At 39.5% G+C, this 22,888-nt stretch overlaps 1 protein-coding gene and 1 long non-coding RNA gene across 3 annotated transcripts in view; both read left to right on the top strand.

Annotated features, from left to right (window-relative positions):
• LOC134207681 (protein abrupt) overlaps positions 1-17,885 on the top strand; it is a 59,673-nt gene extending 41,788 nt beyond the window's left edge. Inside the window, exon 4 of one of the 2 annotated variants that reach the window (XM_062683478.1) lies at positions 16,883-17,885. In XM_062683478.1, coding sequence (XP_062539462.1) covers positions 16,883-17,475 — 593 coding nt within the window. In that variant the 3' untranslated portion in view covers positions 17,476-17,885. The remainder of the gene's footprint in view (positions 1-16,882) is intronic. The other variant, XM_062683479.1, reaches the window with a different exon arrangement.
• LOC134207683 (uncharacterized) lies at positions 4,977-6,209 on the top strand. Its single transcript, XR_009978405.1, has 3 exons — positions 4,977-5,616; positions 5,680-5,857; positions 5,926-6,209. It is a non-coding gene; the product is annotated as an uncharacterized LOC134207683 (long non-coding RNA).
• Positions 17,886-22,888: the final 5,003 nt, after the last annotated feature.

Here is a 22,888-nt window from a genome sequence, read left to right as displayed (position 1 = left end):
TAATCATAGATACATAAAAATATTTTCAAATTATTCCTGTATGTAAATCGAGAGGAAAAAAAACTACTCAACTACCCACGGTGACTGAGTGTGTAAAATGATTGCCTAATAAAAGGCGGATTTAATAGATTGTGTGACAAAAAAAACAAATGAATGCGCAGCTTGTTAAGACTCATATTCCAAACACTGGCATTTTAACGCCCCAAAACTAATTTTTCATCGGTTTTCCGTACTGAGGATGAAGATTACAAACGAATTGAAGATCCTATGGGGACAATTTCACGAATAAGCCCAAAATGGGCATCTAAAAGCGAGTGTTCGGAATATGAGTCATGTTCGGAATTCAAGTCAGTCAAATTTAAGGAGTCAAAACGGTATCTATCAGGCGCCTGTTGGATTCAATCCTTATTAACATGATTAGCCAGAGGCGTCGAAAATGAATAATCCATAACTAACTTAATCGGTCTTTGATTTGAATGAAATTCAATAGTGAAGAGCAGCTGAATGGCGATGTGGCAGGAAACGAGGGCGGCAAGACGTACGTTTTCCAACTCCGGATCTCCAGGAAATCCAGGAGGAAAACAAAGCCGCTGGGGTTGACCAACTATCAGGAGAGTTATTCGAATACGGTGGTGATGTACTGGCTAGAGCGCTGCACTGCACTACCAAAATTTGGTTGGATGAGGTGCTGCCGCAAGAGTGGATGGAAGGTGTCGTGTGTCCCACTTGTCTTGTATTGTCTTAGCACATGCACAGCCAGTAAATGGAAGGTGTCGTGTGTCCCATCTACAAAAAAAAGCGATAAGCTAGAATGTGGCAACTACCGCCTGCAAAGTACTCTACCAAAATGTTACGCCGTCGACTAACTCACCGACGCCACATAGGAGTACGCAGAGTAAAGGCGTGGCCAAAACTATGCATTAAATTAACAGCAAAGCGTATTTTTCTGTTTTGATGCTCTTTGTATTAAACTAGTATTGAAGTATGACCACTGGCGGCGTCAGTTATTGTTATTTGGTAGAGCACCACTTGGCGTAAGAACGCTGCCTTTGGGAACTACAGCGTGCTTGCGACGAGTGGTGTCCTCCTCTGATTCTGCCAATGAGTGCGATTTTCATGTAAATTTTCATTCTTTAATTATTATGTACTAAGTTTTCCGAAAAGATGTGCTCGTTTGTTCACTTCGACTATATGAATTAATCTTCGGATAATGTTAAAATCCCTGGTTATGGTATTGACATGATTGTATGTCATATCCCAGAAACCCATTGCCCAGAAAGTGATTCCCCAGAAATTAATGCCCCTGAATGCACTACTCCCCAGAAAACCATTCCCCAGAATACCACAATCCCCAGAAAACCATTCCCCAGAATACCACAATCCCCAGAAAGACATTCCCCAGAATGCCTCTATCCCCCGAAATACATTCCCCAGAATGTCTTTATCCCCAGAATACCATACCCCAGAATACACCATTTCCTAGCTTAGACTAAATACTTCGTAATTGCTTCATCCTGGGCAAATGCGTACCTTCAAAGAAGGAGTCATCTACTCTTTTGCCTTGTTCCGGGCAAATGCATACTTTTAAAGAAGGAGTCATCTACTCTTTTGCATTATCCCGGGCAAATGCGTACTTTTAAAGAAGGAGTCATTTACTCTTTTGCATTATCCCGGGCAAATGCGTACTTTAAAAAAATGAGTGATTTACTCTTTTACCTTTTCCGGGCAAATGCATACTTTTGAAGAAATAGTTATCTCCTTGTTTGTCTTTTTCCGGGCAAACGCATACTTTTAAAGGAGTCATCTACTCTTTTGTCTTATTCCAGGTAAATACATACTTCTAAAAATGGAAATCATATATTCTTACGACCCATTGCATTTCATACTCTTTTCAACGATTATGCCAAATGGTCATTATGCCAAACCCAAACGGCTTTATGCCAAACGGCATTATGCCATATGGGCTTCCCCCAATATGAACAACGAGTATAATGGATTATATGCTCCTTCGTATTATATGTGAGCCCTAACAAACATATCAAATGGGCTCCATTCCGGGCAAATGCGTGCTGAAAATAAGGCAGCATATGTCGTTTTGCCTTATTCCGGTCAAATTCGTACTTTAATATAAGTATTTTTGCATAGGAATATAGTATCTAGTATTTTTAATTTATAGAAATGACAGCGAAAAACATAGTTTCTTAGACTGATACCTTTTTCTGGGGAACAAGTCATTCTGGGTTTTTGGTTTCTGGGGAATGGGTCATTCTGGGGATTTCTTTTCGGGGAAATAGTGCATTCTGGGGAATATCATTCTGGAGAATTGGTCGTTCTGGGAAATGGAATTCTGGGAAATACCATTCTGGGGAACTGATTCTGGGGATTGGTATTCTGGGCATTGACATGCAACCATTGACATTTCAATCAATAGAGCAGATCAGATAAATACGTTGCACTTTAACCACTAACAACCTTTTACATCCGAGAAATACGTATGCTTTTCATCAAAGTCTAGCTCTTCTTTGAAAGCGAGCCATTTATATCAGGTTTGTCGCTTAAAATTATAAATATTTAATTTTTTCGCTTAGCTTTTCTTAGCAAACTTTACTAAATAAAAATAAAAACAACTCACGATTGCGTGAGGATGCGTGAAATGTTTTTCATGGAGCTTATAAAAGAAACTCCAATCTTTCCAACGCTGACAATTTAAGCAACAAAATCGGGTTTGGAACCTAATCAAAAGTTTCATTTTGTAAAACATTTTATTTGTAAAAACGATTAAAAAAGCTAGCAATTAATATCATCATTATGGATCACCTGAAAACACTTTCAGATCGAATCATTATTGGCACCTATATTGATTTTCATCTTAAAAATCAATAAAAACCCAGAAAAACACGATAAAACATAAACATCTTTTCATGGCCAATTGCGATAAAACTAGCATGTAAATTATGGTGAAGTTTTTATTTATTTATTTATTTGCTTGATCACCTTCATCTGACCTATATGTCTTAATGAAGTAAAAACTAAACCAAATTAAATTACAAAAATATTCGGTACAAACATAAATCATGGAATCAGTCAAAATACATCGTCATTAAAAATAAACAAACAGTTAAGCCAATAATGTTGTCAGAAGGATCATTATACAAATAACACAAAACATTCATGATCAGTATACGGTAACCTAGCCTAGGTAACAAAGTCGAATTGCTGGAACCTTTCGTTGAACCTGGATATCGTAAACCTAATGGGGTCATGTTGTCCATATCGAGTGTTGCGAGCGTCCGTCAGCAGGAAGTTTCGCCGTCTCAAGGATCTCTCCGGGACATAAATATTCATCTCAGAGAGAATAGCTGGAGCATCGAGCTCACCTCTCAGCACTTTACCGATAAAAGCGGCTTGCATTACAGATCTTCTGCTTTCCAGCGATGCCAGGCCAATTAAGTTGCATCGATGTTCATATGGAGGAAGACGCACAGGATCACGCCAGGGAAGGTTCCGGAGTGCCAGTCGAACAAATTTTCTCTGAACAGCCTCAAAACGGTCAATCCAATTCTTGTTGTATGGGCACCACACCAGTACGGCAGATTCCAAAAAGGCACGAACTAAAGCACAGTAGAGCGATTTGAGGGTCACGAAAATCATTGGATATCTTGAAGATAAAACCAAGCTGCTTGTGCGCCCTCGAAATCACATCTTCATAGTGAGACCGAAATGTCAGCTCCTTATCCATCATCACACCGAGATCTTTAACTTCAGTTTTACGCTGAAGTACTTCGCCAGACAGAGAGTAGTCGAATATAATCGGGCGCCGCAATCTACAGAAAGTAATGGTGTTGCACTTTCCCACGCAGAGTTCCAAACCATTCCGTTTGCTCCAGCTCTCAAAAGAATCCAAGGTAGCCTGCAATTCCAGACAATCATCTCTGCTTGTAACGACCATATACATTTTTACATCATCCGCATAAAACACTCGCATACCGCGAGGCAATACAAACGCTGCATCGTTGATGAATAACGAAAAAAGCAATGGTCCTAAATTACTCCCCTGTGGCACTCCTGAAGCGATATGGAAAGAATCTGAATACTCCGAACCAGAGTCTATTATATAGAGTTGCGCAAAGAGGATCTTCTAACTCTTATTCTGAATGATGCTCTTGTTATTATGTTGAAAACTTTCATTTTTGTTCAACCCTTCAAGTGACTTTACGGGAGTGATCACTTCTAAACCTTTTTAATTCGATAACCAAAGTCACCTACAGCGTGCAAACACGTGAGTTTCTTGTTGCAACTTTATTGGGGGGTGTATTGAAGTTTTTTGAAGCTGTTTCTAGAACAAATCTAATACATTTCAATTCATGAGTTTTAATTCGCCATAATAATCATCAGGCGATAACAATACTTCCGCCTTACCAACAAGCATTTGTTTACTTTGCTCAATAGGTAGACGGTTTGACAGTTCAATAGGTAGATTTGGCTTCACTCTTTGCGTAACTCTATATATAATAGACTCTGCTCCGAACCAATTCGCACTTTCATACACCGGTCTGATAGCTAAGGTTTAAACCTGGGAGGGAGAAACAGATTCAAAAAATGTATGTGTCAAGCCGAGCCGAAATCTAGCTGTCATGAAATGTCAGTGCGAGCCGAGAACAAAACTCTCGACAAGAAAATTTTCTAAGGCAATATAACAACAATAACACACAAAACAAAATTTGGTCTTTTTAGGTGCGCCTACGTTGATTGTTTATTCTTGTAGAAAATTTTCTTGTTGCCTGACGACAGTATTTGTTTATTTGATGTGTAGTATCGAGAGCTCCCTCCCAGGTTTAAACCAGGTCACAAGTCCAGCACGCTCATTTGAATCTACTCAAAAGTGAGTCGATATGACTCACTTTAAAATTTTAATGGAAATGTCAAAAAGTGAGTAACATTATATTTAGAAAGTGAGCCAATTTTCACTCACTTCTGATAATTTTAGGGTTTACTCACTTTTGCGTAATTGATCATCTCAACTGTCAAACAGTTTGAAAATTTTCCGTGAAAAATATTCGCGTGTTTTTGAAAAAAGTTTTAAAAGCCGAAAAACTTGTGTTTCTAATTCTAACGACTTGGACATGTTACGGATGTAAGTACGACACTTATCGGAGCATGTGGGCGGATTTGGCGGTGGTGATCCCGCTGTATGTGGCCCGCAAGGATTCTTACTAATCTGGTAGATCCACATCACGATCGATCCGGAGGTGCTGTTCCGTTAGATTGTCGGCGACGGAGGATTCAAGGCTGGTTGCGTGATTTCTCCGATTAGCGGTATTGCATTGATGACGCCCAGGAAGCAATGATGAACTAAAACTTTGTCTCTAGCTTTGTCTTGCAGTATCAAAAATTGTATATTAATATACATATACGATCCTCGATACGATCAAGTGGTGGATATATGCCCCAAATGAACGGACACGGAATGAAATATATTAGCCGTGCCAGGAGAACGTCTTCAAATGGTAGACGGTTCAGCGAAAGCAAGTAATCATCCCATTATTGCCGGCCGGTGTTGAGGAAGAGCAGACGGTGTAAATGATCGTGGGAAAAGGAGCTGTTCATTACATCCAAGTAAGTTGCTAAGAACTGGGATCATTAGTCTATGTTTTGATTTTATATTAATTCACTTTCTAGACAATACCTAGTCGCTTCTTCTGCCACGACGGTGCCGATGTGCATACCGATGGACACATATCCCTGACAAAGGTTTTAAGCGTATCAACAGTTATGGCAGCAACCATTGCGTTCAAGTGAAAATCCAGATCCTGACCAAGCTATATAATAAGCAAAAAGCGATTAGATACAGGTTCAGGTTAGAATGTTTCTTTTAGATAGATGTTTTGATTGGTTATAATTTCTCCTCAACTCTTATTTTTATAGGCGTACGCATAATCGGAAGAAGATACCCCCGATCAAATCATGGGCGTTACATTGTCTTGTACCTTGGCGACGAACGCGAATGAATTTGTCGAGGAAGACATTACTCAGCGCCCGAAAAACGATGATTTTTGCGACTACCAACCCTATTTGTAATTTATACTTAGCATTATTGTACATAACTGTTTAATTCAACTAATATTTATATTAATGATATTAATAAATAAATCTAGTGAGGCGGTTAGCCTTTCTTTCATCAAAATAAAATGCCATTCCATAATCAAGCGCAAAACACCCAGTATTTTCTAAAGTGAGTAAGATCTACTCACTTTAGTCGAAAAAAAGTGAGTAAGAGCTACTCTAATTTTGACATGATGCTACATTACTCATAAGTGAGTAAACATACGGTTACTCAAAAGTGAGCTGTTCCACTTTTTTTCAAAGTGAGTCAATTTTGACTCACTTTTGAGTAGATTCAAATGAGCGTGAGTCGACATTCCGAGTTTTCCAAGTTTGTGAAGGAGAATGCAGTGATTCACGCGATCAAACGCTGACTTAAAGTCTGTATATACCAATACCACGTCAACGTTTTGACAACCAACATTGCTCACAAGTAATCAATATTGATCCAAAAATCCCATGGCAAATTAGTAATACTATTTGAGAGTACAAAAACGAAAAATAATATGAATATATCTAAAAATATTGTTTTTGACTTTTGGTCAGGATTTGGGCTGAAAAACTCCTTAGTGAACGTCGATCGTGGAGTGCTTCGCTCTGCGTGTTTTATCACCATATTCTTTCCCTTTCTCTTTCCTTGTTTTTTTCCAACAGTTTCAAATCGTTCGAACTAAAGACACTATAAACAAAGACGGGAAATGTTCCAATTGGAATTCCAAATTTACTGTCAGTGCTATTCCAATCGAGCAGAAGACCTGTCATTCCATAAAATCACGCAGAACATTTGGTAAGGGCTAATTTAACTTCCGCAAATAAACATGTTTAAATTATTGTTGTAATATTTTTGGATCAATGTAGCCTAATAACCATTGTAGGGGAAATGGTAGAAAATGACTCTCAACTTGTTTATATTGTATTTGCTATCTGATTTGCGTGGGTATAAGCGTTACTAATATTTTTTTTGAAATTATGAAAATCACTTACACCAATTTGAAAACTTTATGCAATATGAGCAGTGTTGCGCATTCAGTGTTGCCTGTCGAATTATTGCTCAGGGATCAGATTTCGCGTCTTTGTATATAGTGTCTTTAGTTCGAACTATATTGTCCTTTTGTACTGTCTGATTCTGGAAGTTTGTCCTTCAGTGCCCTACCGAACATCAATTTGGATGGACATATACTGCCGCCAACCGCAAGTCGAGCACATCTGAGAAAAAATGCAAATGAGAAAATGGCTCGCAAAGATTTTTCATGGTTTTTATTTATTAGGGTAAAACGTCCTATCGTTGTGGTATGCCCTAATGTTGTGGTAGTGTTAAAGTAGTCCATTCTGGATATAATACCATTGAAAACAATTGTGGGTACGCTAAAACTCTTCGAATTAACGACTAGAACGGCTTTTGTTTCACAAAATTCCGTTCAAAATGATGAAAATTCAACATTTCTCGTTAAAAATTTGAATCAATTGAGCCTATTATTGCGGTAGTGCTAAGGTCCTATTGTTGCGGTATCTCTCTCCATAAGAATTACATGCAATACCGCAACAATAGGACTGATTTTCAAAAAATATCGCAACGATAGGCAACTGCGTCCTATTATTGCGGTAGTTTGTTTTTATTGTGATAAAAACAAAACAACATAACTTCAACACAATTCACGTAATATTTACGAAACTATAGTTAACGAGCATCCGATTCAACTACTACAATGTGGAATCCAACCAACTGGTAATTTTTGAAGATTTTTTGTAATCAATTTTATTTTGACACGGTGCTTACCCCTCCATAATAGGTCGTTTTACCCTACTGTGTTTAAATGAATTTCTTCCCAAATTATTGCCCTAACACATTGAAAACATATATGTTCAATGAGTCTATATGAAGAAAGAACTTTAACCTACCTAGCCGCATTGAAAAACTCAATATGACTGACTTGCGATTACAATCTTCATAAATTAGCAAAGTAACCGCAAGTTACTCACATTGCCATGGCGATTTCCATTCTGCTATCAACATCCATTTGACCTGAGTGGCAGTATTTCGCAGTTCGTTAAATCAGTTACAAAATGTCGATATTGGAATATCCTGCCATGTATAGGGGAAGGTGGGTAGACTTGATCCCCGGGGAGACTTGATCACCCCCTGTTTTATCGAAGACTAAAGTAGTTTTGTTCTAGCGTATTTTTTAGTAATAATCCTCTAGACAAATGACCTTTATGTGGTGAGTTATTTTTTGGATTGACAACCTTATTTATTCTGCAGGGCGGTTTGAATGTTTTGACCTTCCTAAAGATTTTTTTATTGGCCAAGCAAAATTTGAACAACTTTTCATAACAATGATCAAATGCTTTCATTTTGTCACAGCACAAAGTCATAAATATGCTTAATGATCTGTACTGATGAAAATGTTAACATTCCATCAAAGTTTTAGGATATTTGGATTTGGCCTCAATATGGGGACACTTGATCCTTCATTAGTCACCCATACAAAAATTTGTCGAAAAAATTCCAAAAAATATAAGTCTATTCTCAGGCTTCTATTTTTTTGTAAATTTGACAAATTTGATGAAGGGTTGTCAGAAAAAAAGTATTTATTACGTAGATATCATAAAAAGGGGATCAAGTCTCCCCAAATTTTAAAATTGCATGTGCTGTCAAATTTGATAACAAAAATCGTTCACGTATACGCACAGCAATTCGAAAATTTTGCGTATTTTGAAGGAAAAATATTTAAAAAAAACCTGAGGGCACCTTTTTTAATTTTATCAAAGCAAGTTCTTGGAGAGGGATCAATTTCCCCCGAATATTTTAAAAGTCGATTTTTGATAGCACTCCAAAAAATCGATGGTGTATCAATAACAACAATAATTTAAGGACTGTCATACATCAGCAAGGATAAATCAAGACAAAATTTTCAAAACGAATTATCTGCTTTTGTAAACAAAAATTCAAACGACGATTTGACGAATCTGATAGCTCTCCCACGCAAACCAACACCATCAACAGGTAGCGGAAACCTTCACCTACCTATTGGTGGTGTTGGTTTGCGTGGGAGAGCTATCAGATTCGTCAAATCGTCGTTTGAATCTTTGTTTACAAAAGCAGATAAGTCGTTTTGAAAATTTTGTCTTGAAATACTATATATTTCTTAGAGAGTCTGTGTGGAAAATGCGTATGTTTATTCATTTTTGGCTGTGAACCATCGGAAATCAGCAAAAGGGGATCAAGTCTACCCAGTCTCCCCTAAATCGGATGAAACCTCGGATGAAGAGGTCCTCCAATATCGTTGATGCGCTTCAAAAAATTGTGAACAAGGGCCGTGTAGTCAATATCAAGCTTTCCTAACACATCTCTAATGTCCTCATTTTATGGTTTCCCTCGGGTCCGGAGGGATGCATATAAATCGGACCTGGCATTACCGTATTCGGGACGGTTCCAGACAACGTGATTGATGTCCTGATAGCCTGCCCCACAACCGCATCGATTGCTGTCTGCGAGCCCTACTCGATAGGAATGCGCGTTTAGTGAGTAGTGGTTGGACATTAGCCGACACATTACCTTAATAAAGTCCCGGCTAAGGTCCAACCCCTTGAACCAAGGTCTTTTCGAAACTTGCGGGAGAATGGAATGTAACTACCTACCCAAATCTCCTTCATCCCATTTTCGTTGCCAACTGAGCAAGGCCTGTTGACGAGAAATTGAGAAAAAAACGTTAAGGGTGATCACCTTCCATAGCGCCCACCTTGGCAAGAGAGTCCGCTCTCTCATTACCCGGGATCGAGCAATGAGAAGGGACCCATATCAAAGTGATAGTGTAAAAGCGATTCGATAGAGCACTCAATAAGGATCGTATTTCGCTCAGGAAATACGGTGAGTGCTGTACCGGCCTCATTGAACGTATAGCTTCTATTGAGCTGGGACTATCCGTAAAAATGAAGTATTGATCAGAGGGAAGAGAGGCAATTCGCTCTAATGCGTAGTGTATAGCTGCTAATTCTGCAACATATACGGAACAAGGATTTTGAAGTTTTCGAGTGGCGCTATGCAATTCGTTGAAGACACCAAATCCAGTGGATTAATTCATTTTTGACCCGTCGGTGAACAACTTTTTGACGCAACTGACATGGCTGTATTTACTTGTGAAAATTGGTGGTAGACACTCCATTCGGAGAGGATCTGGAATTCCATGGATCTCTTCTCTCATGGTCAGATCAAAAACTACAGAAAAACTGGAGGAGTCTAAGAAGCAACCACGATGGGGAACATTCGAAGAAGGGCCAATCTCCAGGCTCATGTACCAGTAGTGCAGTGTCATAAATTTTGTAGGTTTCGTTCGATTAGCTTCTCAAAATTCTCAATTACCAATGGATTTAAAACCTTACACCGCATGAGGAATCTGAACGATATTTCCGCGATGCGATCTGATAAAGGAAGTACTCCCGCGAGTACCTCCAAACTCATTGTATGAGTCGAGTTCATACAGCCTAACGCGATGCAGAGACAACGATATTGAATGCGTTCGAGCTTCAATATATGAGTTTTCGCGGCGGCTTGAAAACAAAAACTACCGTATTCGATAACCGACAAGATCGTTGTACGATATAGCTTTATCAGTCCGCATGAAGTTTATTCTTTGTTGGCATTTCTGATACAGATGTCTAATGTGCATTCCCCAGCCTTTCGAGTCGAACCAGACCCCTAAGTATTTATGTGAAATGCCTTGAGAGAAAGGCATAAATATATCCAAGTACTGAAGCAACTAAATTTGAAAACCAGCTTTATATCTGGATGAATAATGAGAAAAAATGATGTTGGGTGACAACTCGTGCAGCTTCTCAGACAGTTTATTTAAAAATGTGCGTTAATTTTGTTCCTATAAAGTTAATTTATTACTAAATTTCTCAACTAAATTGAAAATTGAGGACAAATAAGTTGTATTGGGATGCAGTATTGATTTTATTAAATCATCCTAAAAAAAGCTTAGTTTGTTGTGGTCAGATCGCCGTTTGAAAGCTAGTAAGAATAGTCAGGCCACTAATTTGAAAGTCAAAGAAAACAATTTAATTAACTTATTAATCCAATATTGTAATCTGGGTTCTAAGCAAATCAATAAAACCTTAAAAGATCAGGGTTGGGCTTCACAGTCTATTTACAACAAACGCAACACCTATGGTTTTCTGAACCTATCAAGGATTTTGGGAATCCTACGAGATTACTATCGAGCATCGATGAACATTATTTGAAATGTTTAAGTCGTCCATGGATACCCAGCCAACAATTCTGTTCATATAACTCATTTGCTATCAAGTTAAGTGGATACTTATTCGGTAAAAAAAGATCATATAAAATGCATAGATTCCACCTATACGTACAAATTTGGAGGCCATATACGTACATGCGGAATTATTTTTCTTGTTTATATGATAGACTTCTTGTTTGTATGAACGACTGTGTCGAAAAAAAATCACAGATCCATGATGAATTCTTATAATGTTTTCTAAAGTTCTTTATTATTCTGCATCCAAAAATTTCGAAATAACGGACATGCCCAGATTCGATTCAAAGATCTTCGAGATGTCAGTCCTCCAACAATCCTCAAAGCCACATACATACATTGCGAACAAAACACACATACATACATTGCGAACAAAAAATTGCACATCACATTATTGTAATATCGGACACCAAAGAAATGAAACGCGTGTGCTTCGATCAACAGTCTCACTAAAAGTCACTTCTTTATTCGTAGTTCTCTAGATATCTTACCAATGCTCACTTGTATTAGTGTATAATATAAACGTGTATCAAAGTGTATGTACTACTCGCAGATAGTGTTCTCTATGGCATTATGCACCCCGTTATAACTATCGGTTGTCGACTCTACAATTATAAAGTGTCCATATGTTTTATTTCTGTTGATTAATTGAGACAGTTTAAATAATAAGCTATCTTCTGCGTGTAAAGATGTCTCAATAAATAAACACAAAATGTTTTACAAGTTTGTTTCGTTCCGGTATTCGACAAAAAATCAATATTTCAGTTTGTTTCGTGTCTTGTAATAAATTCTTGTATTGCAAGCATTAGTTGAATGTGCATTTACGCTGCTTCTTCTCTTCTTCATTGGCACTACATCTCCCACTAGGAAATTGCCGCCCCGCAACTTAGTGTTCATTGAGCACATCCACAGTTTTTACAATATTGTGAAAAGTCATATGTGAATATGTACGTTTTGTGGAAGATATTGATTTGGAAATTGTATTGGAGGTAACCACTTTCCCATCGATGGGACTCGAACCCACACACTTAAATTAAATCGCAGATTTCTGTGAAAGTGTACTATAGACATGTGGAACTGTTGGCTTCAGAAATGAGAACTATGCGTCCAATTTGGGAATCTCGAGCTCGCTCCCCCCCGCCCCCGCTAGGTTTCGAAGGCTGACGGAGGTCCTTCGTAGCTTAGTTGATTAAAGCACCAGTCTAGCGTACTGTAGGGTCATGGGTTCGAGTCCCATCGAAGGGAAAGTGGTTACCTCCAATACATTTTCCAAATCAATATCTTCCATAAAACGTACATATTCACATATGAGTTTTCACAACATTGTAAATTAATGTCCAAGTCGGGTGGTTTAATCCCCGGAAATAGGCAATTAACTTTGATTGAACTGACATCCACAGTTATTAAATGCGAAGTTCCTAAGCCAAATTATCATTTCTGTATTCGTATATCATGATCCAAACACGATGATACTTTTTGCCCGGGGATGTCGAGACAATTTCCAAAGCGAAAATTGGCTAGACCGACACCGGGAATCGAACTCAGTCTCCCTCAGCACGGTCTTGCTGTGTAGCCGCGCATCTTATCGCACGGCTGCGGGTAAACATATTCTATGGTAAACTGAGAAAACCTGAACTTGTAAAAGTTTTACCCAGAGATTAAATATCCATCTCCTCAACGTATTTTCGACGAAAATATTATCATAAAATCAACATTGAACATGAGACCAATCATGCATTCTTGAAATACTTTATTATGTTTGGTCAGTTACAAGCTCGACAACTCGACAAGGACGTGATGGGGTTTTTCAGTGCGCTCTGTTAAACCTCTAAAAAAGCTACATGTGTCCGCAAGCAGGCCCTATCAAAGCGACCGTGAAACCCGAAGAAATTTAGTTGAGATAGACTCTCAGGAATCTTGACCGATGAACTAGTTCAAGCATTTTACCGAAGTTATCTAAGACAAGTGCGTTACTTGTTCCACATTTGATGAGTATTCTAAGTGAGAGCTCCCAGTAACGGTGCTTTAAAGGAGTGACTCCAGCAAGCACCTCCAGGCTCATGTTATGCGTTGAACAACGATACTCAATTCGTTCCAATTTGATCAGGTGGCAATCAGCTGCTGAGAGGAAGCAGAAAGAACCATACTCTAAAACAGAGAGAATGGTCGTTCTATAGAGTTTGATGAGGTCTTCCGGGTGAGCACCCCACCAAGTTCCGGAGATATAATGTAGAAAATGGATCCTTTTCCGGCATTTTTCGATCAAATACTCAAAATGGAATTTCCAGGTACATTTAGAATCAAAGGTGACTACGTTGTCCACTAATGAACGTATTGACGACCAGTACGATCCACTTAGCTTCCCTTTTCACTCTGATGGCTTCCGCCTTTTTTTAGAAGTTGCGTGTCTCCAAATCATTAAACAGCATTTACGAAATCATCACCCCACCGCACCGTAATCCTCTGTGCGTTTCAAAAGGATTCAAAAGTGTCCCTAAAACTCGATCTACGGACATTACCCGACTAATCGTGGCATGGCAAATTGTATTCGCGAGTTTTCTGCAGAAACTGCCCGTTGGCAAATAGCTGGTCCGTGGTAGTGTATCCGTCATAAATCCCCCTCTGTACGGGCCAACTAACTCTAGCAATTGATGTTGGTCGAAAGCATAATATTTGGGACAGTACTTTGCCGGTGGTGCACGGTAATTGCTGCAATCCTGTTTATCACTCTTTTGTAGATAAGGCACATGACACTTTCTGTCCACTCTTCAGTAGAAATTCCTTGTCTTGATAATTATCCCAACGCAGCGCTCTAGTCAATGTCTCATCATCTTGTTTTAGAAGTATCTTCCGATGATGGATTAATTACAAGGGCTTTTTTGTTTTTCAGCGGACCGTCAATCTTTACTTAGATTTCCTAAAGACCTGGAGCTGAAAAACTTATATTCTGATCACGTGCTCTCATCAGGTTCGTGACCATACTGCTTGTCTATCACTGTCACATCAGGTTAGGGTGACCATATGAAATTTTTCCAAAGGAGGACAATTCACCCAAATCGTAGCGAAAAAGGAGGACATTTGGTTGAAAAAGGAGGACATAAAAAACGACGATCGATTTTTTGTTTTAAATATGACTAAGAATATTATATTTAAGATAATTTTGCACATTAAAGTCTATTAGAAGAAGTATTTGTGAGTCGAGGCAAATACGTCATCTTCTTCTACTTTGTTATTATATTTTTAACCTTATTATCTCCAAATAAAACAGTTTCAATATAGTATATATAAATCACTTTCGAGTTATAAACTACCAGCACCTGCTTATAATGGGAAGATTTGAGCTTCAACTAATTTTAAAATCAGCAATGAACAAATGTTGCATATTATTATGGTGGCAATTTCAGCAATTTCACAGAATTTTAACAAGAAAAATTCTTCGTGTATGATTCTGAAATTTTGGAATATATTACTGTCCGAACATTAGGTTCTATTATGTAGAACCGTGTGGGCCCTCCTTAGCCGTGGTAAGACGCGCGGCTTCAAAGCAAGACCATGCTGAGGGTGGCTGGGTTCAATTCCCGGTGCCGGTCTAGGCAATTTTCGGATTGGAAATTGTCTTGAATTCCCTGGGCATAAAAGTATCATCGTGTTAGCCTCATGATATACGAATGCAAAAATGGTAACATGGCTTAGAAACCTCGCGGTTAATAACTGTGGAAGTGCTTAATGAACACTAAGCTGCGTGGCGGCTCTGTTCCAGTGTAGGGATATAATGCCAATAAGAAGAAGAAAAAGATGTTGAACCGAACACAAGATGCTTAGTTGACCAGAGATTATTTTTTTCTTGGAATGCCATTGAGGATGAACATTTAAGGAATGTTATTGAGAATGATATCGTTAATTACTTGACCACGAAGTTCTCAACTGAAGTAACTCAATCAGATCAGTTTTAGATATTTCATTTTAGATATTTCCATTCAAGGCATGGCATGGCGGCTGCTCTTTGCCTCTCATATTCAAGAAACATATCGTACGTTCAAAAGGCAGTTCGATGGGTGTTTACTCGAAGAAACTTATCAGAAGCACTTTTTCCTAATCCATTGCTCAGTATTCCAATTCCTCTTATATTTCTGTATTACTGTAACTCACGCATTTCATTTTCGACATTTTCATTTTTTTTTCCAAAACATGAAAGAAAATTGTATTAATGCGGCTATCTCGGTCTTAAAAACCATTAAAAGGTTAACAGTGCACCGTTGTCAAAAAATAGAGCTTTTTAGCTGATTTTTTTTATTGTCAAATGCAAGTTTTGACAGTATTATTTATGTATGAGTGAAAAACATTCACAAAAGGTTTTCTCTTGAAATAGGCCTTATCCAATGGCCGAAAAAACGTTAACTGTTTAATGGGTCTTAAGACTGAGATAGCCGTAATTCTTACATGAAAACTATTTACAGTCGTCTTTAATACCATACTAAATCATGGATGAAAATGTTTCAGATTTGGAAGCATAAACGCTAAAGTGTGCAACGTTTTGTTTGCGAATGGATCTCTTTTGTATTATTGTTTGTTAAACTAGAATCTCTTCAGAAATGGTTATTCATGCAACTATTATCTCAAAATTTTAAAAAAGGAGGACATTTTAGCCCAAAAGGAGGACATCTGATTTTTTATGAAAAAGGAGGACATGTCCTCCTTTAGGATACCATATGGTCACCCTACATCAGGTGCTCTTCGTAGTTTTGCCACCATCTCTTCTCTAGATCGCCTAACCCAAACACGATCGACAGAAGATTCATATTTGTGTACCTACGCATGGTAGCCTTCGGCATGAGCGTTTCAGGTTTAAAATTTTCTTGCTGGCTTCTCATGCCTTGTTTCCCATCGCGCGGTTTTATATTTCTGTTTGGATTTCAAGAATTATTTTCATTATTCCAATACTGATTACGCAATTGGAGGATATTCCTCGCAGATCAAAGGTGCATCGCGTTTTTTAATAATTTCGAAGTTTCCATTCGGATTATGTGATTATCATTGATTGATTGGAGTGTGGACTTACTCCGGCATATTAATAATCAATTGGTTTGGTTGGATTTTCCATTGTGTCCATGAGCTCACGCTCGAAAGGCCAGGATTTTAATTGAAATCTAGATCTTCTAGATTTCTTGGAAGTTACTATTTTCTGTATAATTCATTGGGATCACGTATCTGTGCTGCAATTTATCACAAAGTTGTCTCTTTGAAAAGTTGTGATAGTTCTGTTTGACCTAGTAATTAATGTACTACTGCGTGAAAAAGGCATACCTATTTAGAAGGTAAATGTAGTTTAAAACTCCTTCACTCTCCTTTCTATTTCAAAATTTCATTTGATGCCGAATATTTATGGCACATTTTTCACAATCTGTTTAAGTACGAAAAGTTCAGTCAAAAGCTGTCCAGATTCCAAAACTGTTACAATTTAAGTATTACATTCTGACCACATTCCTACCCTTTCTCTAATCCCGCAGTAGCTCCCGGAGAAAAATGGTTCCAGGGCCGACTGCAGTTCATGCTGAGCCAACGGGGCAAACCCCTGCTGGTGCACGACGGCCACTCCTTCGGCATCCAGTACATCCGCAAGGACAAAAAGTACTGGCAGTGCAATCTGTCCCGCAAGTACAACTGCAAGGCGCGGGTCACCACAACGGACACCGGCGACATCATCGTGACCAACAACGAGCACTGTCACACGGAAATTCGGCAGCACCTGCGCAAGGACTACAAATCGATGAAGCAGCTGAACGCCAGCCTGGCTGCGCTGCGAGCCCGGCGGGAACACGAAGCCATCGTGGGCCTGGCCGGGATTGGTGCGATTTCGCAGCCGATTTCGATAGCCACCGATCTGAGCAGCTTGAACAGCGTCAATAATAGCGGTTCGACAATAGGGTTGAATACTAATGTTAATAGCAATAACGGTGCTATCGGACCCGGCGGAGTAAGTGGGGCGTTGTCGATGGTATCTCAGCCTGCATCGCAGCCGCCCCAGGAACAGGAAACTAGCCTTAATTTGTCCACCTCGGGTAACTGGCAGCTCAAGAAGGAGTCGACGCCCACGGAGTGAGTAAGTACAATAATTAGACAAACACAAATCAATAATGTTTACAAAGATCAACGATTCCACTATGTTTTTACTTATGATGAGAGATTATCTTGTTGACTCAATTAGGATTTTAAGAATTCATATTGAAACATGGCCAAAGTTCTTTTTAAGTAGGTACTTAGAATAAGCGTAAAGTTTTCTGCTTGTGCAATATTGGTTAAAGCTGTAGTTAGAAATGTTTTTAATTCTTGTTGTTTAACTTTTTTCTACAATACAAACCTCAATAATCAATTGGCAGCCACTTCAGATTGAGCGGAAACTGTTCAGCCTTTTTAATGTTATAATAGCATTTATTTCATTTTTTTCATGTTACGTTTTAGTTTAGTTCTGTTATATGTCGTAGGAAATTACATATTTTTATTTCTAAATAATATGTTTTATTTACAGTTGTGAAATTCCTATATTCACTATTTCAGTGATTCCTGTTAATAAAGTTTTCGTTGACCTTGACCTTTACCTTGGGGGGTAGTAGAATATCAATTCGACGACAAACAAAAACACGAGATTACAAGAATCCGTTCTAATTCAGAGCGAAAAGATAAGTTCGTTAAAAATATAGCGCAAGAAGTGCAAAAGAATGCAAATAAAGAGGCGCGAATATGTGACGATAATGAACCGCTGTTAATCCACTTGTCATGAAGACCGATTGAAGTTACGATTGGTTACGATGCCTTGATGAGAAATGTTCCCGATTTGATGGACATTGTTTTGATCATTTACACTGGAGTCGGTTTTTACGCGGGGGATACGTTCCGCGTAAATCAAAACCGCGTAAATCCCAAAAACCGCGTAAAAAACGACTTCACTAAAAATCTTGTTTTTTTTTGTGGTTTTCACGTGTTTCCGAACCTTTTTTAAAAATCGTGTAAAAAACTTTCGAAAAAATCCGCGTAAATCCCGAAAACCGCGTAAAAACGACTTTTAATAAAAAAAAACGGTTTTTCGCTATTTTCACACGTAACCAAAGGTCTATCGACCTGTTTCAAATATGGTGCATGCTCCTTGTGGTACATATAATAGAATGTGAATGAAGAATAACTTCTTGGCCATCCGAGAAATTCCTGCAGCAAGGCCTTTCGATCTACACGCGTAAACAAAGGTCTGTCGACCTGTTTCAAATAAATTGCTTGCTCCTTGCGGTATATGGATTAAAATCCGAGTGTAAATAGTCACGTAAATAACCACCCAAATCAGGAACGTTGTACGGGTCGTACAGGAGAGCGACATCGGTCCTCGACTCCGAGACCGACTGCCACAGCAGCTGCTGGATAGATGCACAATGGTTAAGATTCAACTGTGTTACTTGCGTGGCTTCTTCTTGTTTTCCTCTCCGATGGGACACGGAGGTCCACCCATAACGTGATTACATGCTTGCTTTTTGCTGGCGCAGATGGACACTTTGGTAACTTATCGCATTCCTGCGCCTTGTGCCCTTCTCAACCACAATGACGACACAGGTTGCTACGGTCTTGGCTCAAGTCGTAAGACTTATGTCCCGACTCTAAGCACCAATAGTACCAGTTCAGTTTGCTTATTGGGCTTACTGACCAGCCGATTTCAACATCCCTCGCTCCATTAACTAGGCTAGGCTAGTTGCGTGCCAAATAGACGACTTCGCTGCGGCAGAGACGACGTCGTCCGCGTTCGTGACCTCGTCCAGCTTGCACTGGAAGGTCACTTCCGTCCCCAACGACCTCACCTCGGCGCCGTCACCCAAGATCTCTTCCCGAGCATCACAAGTCAAACAAAAATGGTTGCAGCAACTTGATTGTGACTAATGAGTTGCAGCAACCTATGTGAAGCATGTGTGCTGCAAGGGTTGGGCCAGTCGTCCCGCTAGCTCCGCGTTTCAGCACTAAGATCATTTCACCAGTCTTGGTGCGTCTGACGCTTCGTGCATCCTGTTCCAGCGCCGAAAGCTTTTCGGTCGCCTGCATCGACGTGGGCGTACTTATGCTTATCGGTTTTGAGCAGCAAGATCTCTACTCTGTCCTTAACTTTCTTTGCGGGTCGAGATGCGCTCGACTTCTGCTTTGAGCTACTGACCAGCTGCCAGGGATTTTCGGTCCCTTATGCCGATGGCACTGGCCGGCAGGTACCCTCTTGCAGCCCGGCGACTTGCGTTTGGTTGGTGCCTTTCGCTTCTTTTGGCCGAGAAGTTGCCTTCTCGAGTCAACGCCCTTCGGGCATCACTACATCCCGATCTGCTCCGTCAAGACGACGTTTGGCCTACTGTCACCTACTGCTTGGCTTTGCTCTGAGCACCTTCGCCGGTATGCTGCCTGAGCCGTTTTTGGTTAGGCGCAATATTTTCCTCGTTGGCCGTCAGGGCGAAATCAATCGCCTCTTCTGCCATAGTCCATGTTCCAAGGAAGGAGAAGGCCTCAGTTATGGCACCTTTGTCGGCCTTCTCGCTTCTCCCGGGTGGCTGATAAAAGCGTCCTGTTCTTGTCTTACGACTCGAACACCAGCAGGTTCTGTTTAAGTTCATTAATGATGTTCTGCCTTTCGCTTGCGAATTCAACTCAATAATATTATCGAGTTACTCGACGACCACCCACATTCCGGGTAGTGGTCTAAATATTGTACCCAAATCGGAGAGTAGTCTAGATTATAGACACTGTAAGTTCTATAAACGAGCTGAGGCGAAGACAAGGGTAACCAAACGAACTCTCAACTAGTGTAGCTAAACGAGCATGACGCCACGATTGTAATCCAAGTAATAAAAAGTGTGACGTTAAATTCGCGACGTATACTCCTCCTTTCTCATTTTTTCACATTTTACATCTCACTTCTCACTTTTCATTTCTCGCCTCTCACTTCTCACTTCTCGATTCTCACTTCTCAACTTTTTGCTTCTCACCTCTCACATCACACATCACACACTTCACTTCTCCCTTCCAACTTCTCTCTTGTCTCTTCTCACTTCTCACATCTTACAAATTGCTTTTTATTTCTCACTCGTCACTTCTCATAACTAATTAATATCACTTCTCACTTGTAGCTTCTCATTTCTCGGCAATCACTTATAACTTCTCACTTTCACATATCGCATCTTTATCTCATTTCTCACTTCTCACTATTCACTTCTCATCTCTCACTGCTTACTTCCCACTCCCCACTTCTATCTTCTAACTTCACCGTTCTTGCCTTCCCTTCTCACACCTTACTACTTTTCATTTCTCGCTTCTGACTTCTCCCACCTCACTTCTCACAACCCAGTTCTCTTCATTCAATTCTAACTTCTTACTTCTCACTTCTCGCTTCTCATATCTTACTTCTTGTATTGAATTTCTCACTTATCATTTGTCACCTCCAACCTATTTCTCGGCTCTCACTTCGCGTTTCTCATTTCTCACATCTTACATCTCACTTCTCGTATTGAATTTCCCACTTTTCAATTTCACCTCTCATTTGTCGCTTCCAACCCATTTCTCGGCTCTCACTTATCACTTCTCGTTTCTCACTTCTCGCTTCTCACATCGTACACCTCACTTCTCGTATCGAATTTCTCACTTCTAAATCTCACTTCTCACTTATAGCTTCTCATTTTTCGGCTGTCACTTATCATTTCTCATTTTTCAAATCTCACATATTTTTCTCAATTCTCACTTCACACTATTCACTTCTCGCCTCTCACTTCTGACTTCCCGCGTCTCACTTTTCACTTCTCACTTCTCGCTCCCCACTTCTTACTTCTCACTTCTCGCTTCTTACTTCTCACTTCTAATTTCTCATTTATGCCTTCCTACTGCTCCCTTCTTGTTTCTCACTTCTTACATCTTACATATCACTTCTCACTTCTCCTTTATCACTTCTGATTTCCCACATCTTACTTCTCACTTTTCACTTTTCAAAAATCACTTTCCACTGCTCACCTTTTACTTCTCACTACTCGCATATCATTCCTTAATTCACACTTCCCAAATCTCACATTTCACTTCTCGCTACCGTATTCTTACTTATCATTTTTCCCTTCCTATTTCTCACTTCTCACTTCGCACATCTTACTTCTTATTGACTTTTTACTTCTTCCTTCTCGCTTCTCATTTTTTGCTTCTCGGGTCACACCATTCGTTTCTTACTTCTCGATTCGTACTTCTCATTATTCACTTCTTACTCCTGACTTCTCACTTTACACTACATACTTACTTCACACTTCTCATTTTTCGCTACGTACTTCCTACTTCTCTCTTCTCGCTTCTCACCCTTTCTATCTTAAATCTCACTTATCGCATCTAATCTCTCACTTGTCACTTCTCACTTATCAGTTCTCACCTTCCTCTTTTTATTTACCACTTCTCGCTTCTCAGTTTTCCCTTCTCACATCTCACATGTTTATCTCATTACTCACTTCTCACTATTCACTTCTCGGCTCTCACTTGTCACGTCTCATTTCTTCCTTCTTATTTCTCACTTCTCGCGTGATAGAGCTCACTCTCCTGACTTCTCCCTTCTTGCTTCTCACTTCTCACAAATTATTTCTCATTTCTCACATCGCACAAATTATTTCTCACTTCTCATTTCTCCCATATCACTTCTCAATTCTCACTTGTCACCTCTCACATCTCACTTCACACGATTCACTTCTCGTTTCTCACTTATTACTTCTCACTTCTCACTTCTCGCTTCTTACTTTTTACTTCTCCCTTCTCACTTCTACCTTCTTGCTACTCACTTCTCACATCTCACATATTACACCTTTTTTTCTCATTTCTCACTTCTCACTTCTCATTTGGCCTAACGGCTGTGGCCAAATGACCTTCAGGATTGACGGCCTTCGCTCTAATGACCCAGCATTGTACCTCCATAAAATATTCTAAGTGTTTTCCCTTGAAAAATGATTTTTTTTAAACCGCCTAAAATACGAAATCCGCTTAAAAAACGACTTTTGAAAAAATCGATAAAAAATCAACTTTTTACAATTTTTACGTGATTTCGAGACATTTTCGAAAAATCGCGTAGAAAATTAAAACCGCGTAAATCCCAAAATCCGCGTAAAAAGCGACTCGCGTAAAAAACGCATAAAAAGAGACCCCAGTGTATTGTACTCTTCCGTACCTTTTCTCAGTTCGTACAACGGCTAAGCAACCGTGATTCAGGTATGTCGGTGACCTTCTGCTGAATCTCGCCCAGGTCTTCGAACACTTATTACCACTTGTTCTGCCTTAATGGACGCGAGAGACGCTGGCACCTACTTATCACGAAAACACCTCCTTCAACAACTAATCATGTGGTGGCCGTTCGAATTCCAGGATTTCCGAACCAGATTGAGTCAAACAAATATTCGATCTCTTCTTCGTAAGCTTCCAATCCTCAATCCGCGTACTTAGGTGCTTAAAGTACCGAAATATCCGCTTCACTGCTGTCTAGT

Source organism: Armigeres subalbatus, chromosome 1 (genome assembly GCF_024139115.2).
Source record: "Armigeres subalbatus isolate Guangzhou_Male chromosome 1, GZ_Asu_2, whole genome shotgun sequence".
In the NCBI taxonomy this organism is placed as follows: domain Eukaryota; kingdom Metazoa; phylum Arthropoda; class Insecta; order Diptera; family Culicidae; genus Armigeres; species Armigeres subalbatus.
This window is presented reverse-complemented; position numbering and strand designations above follow the sequence as displayed.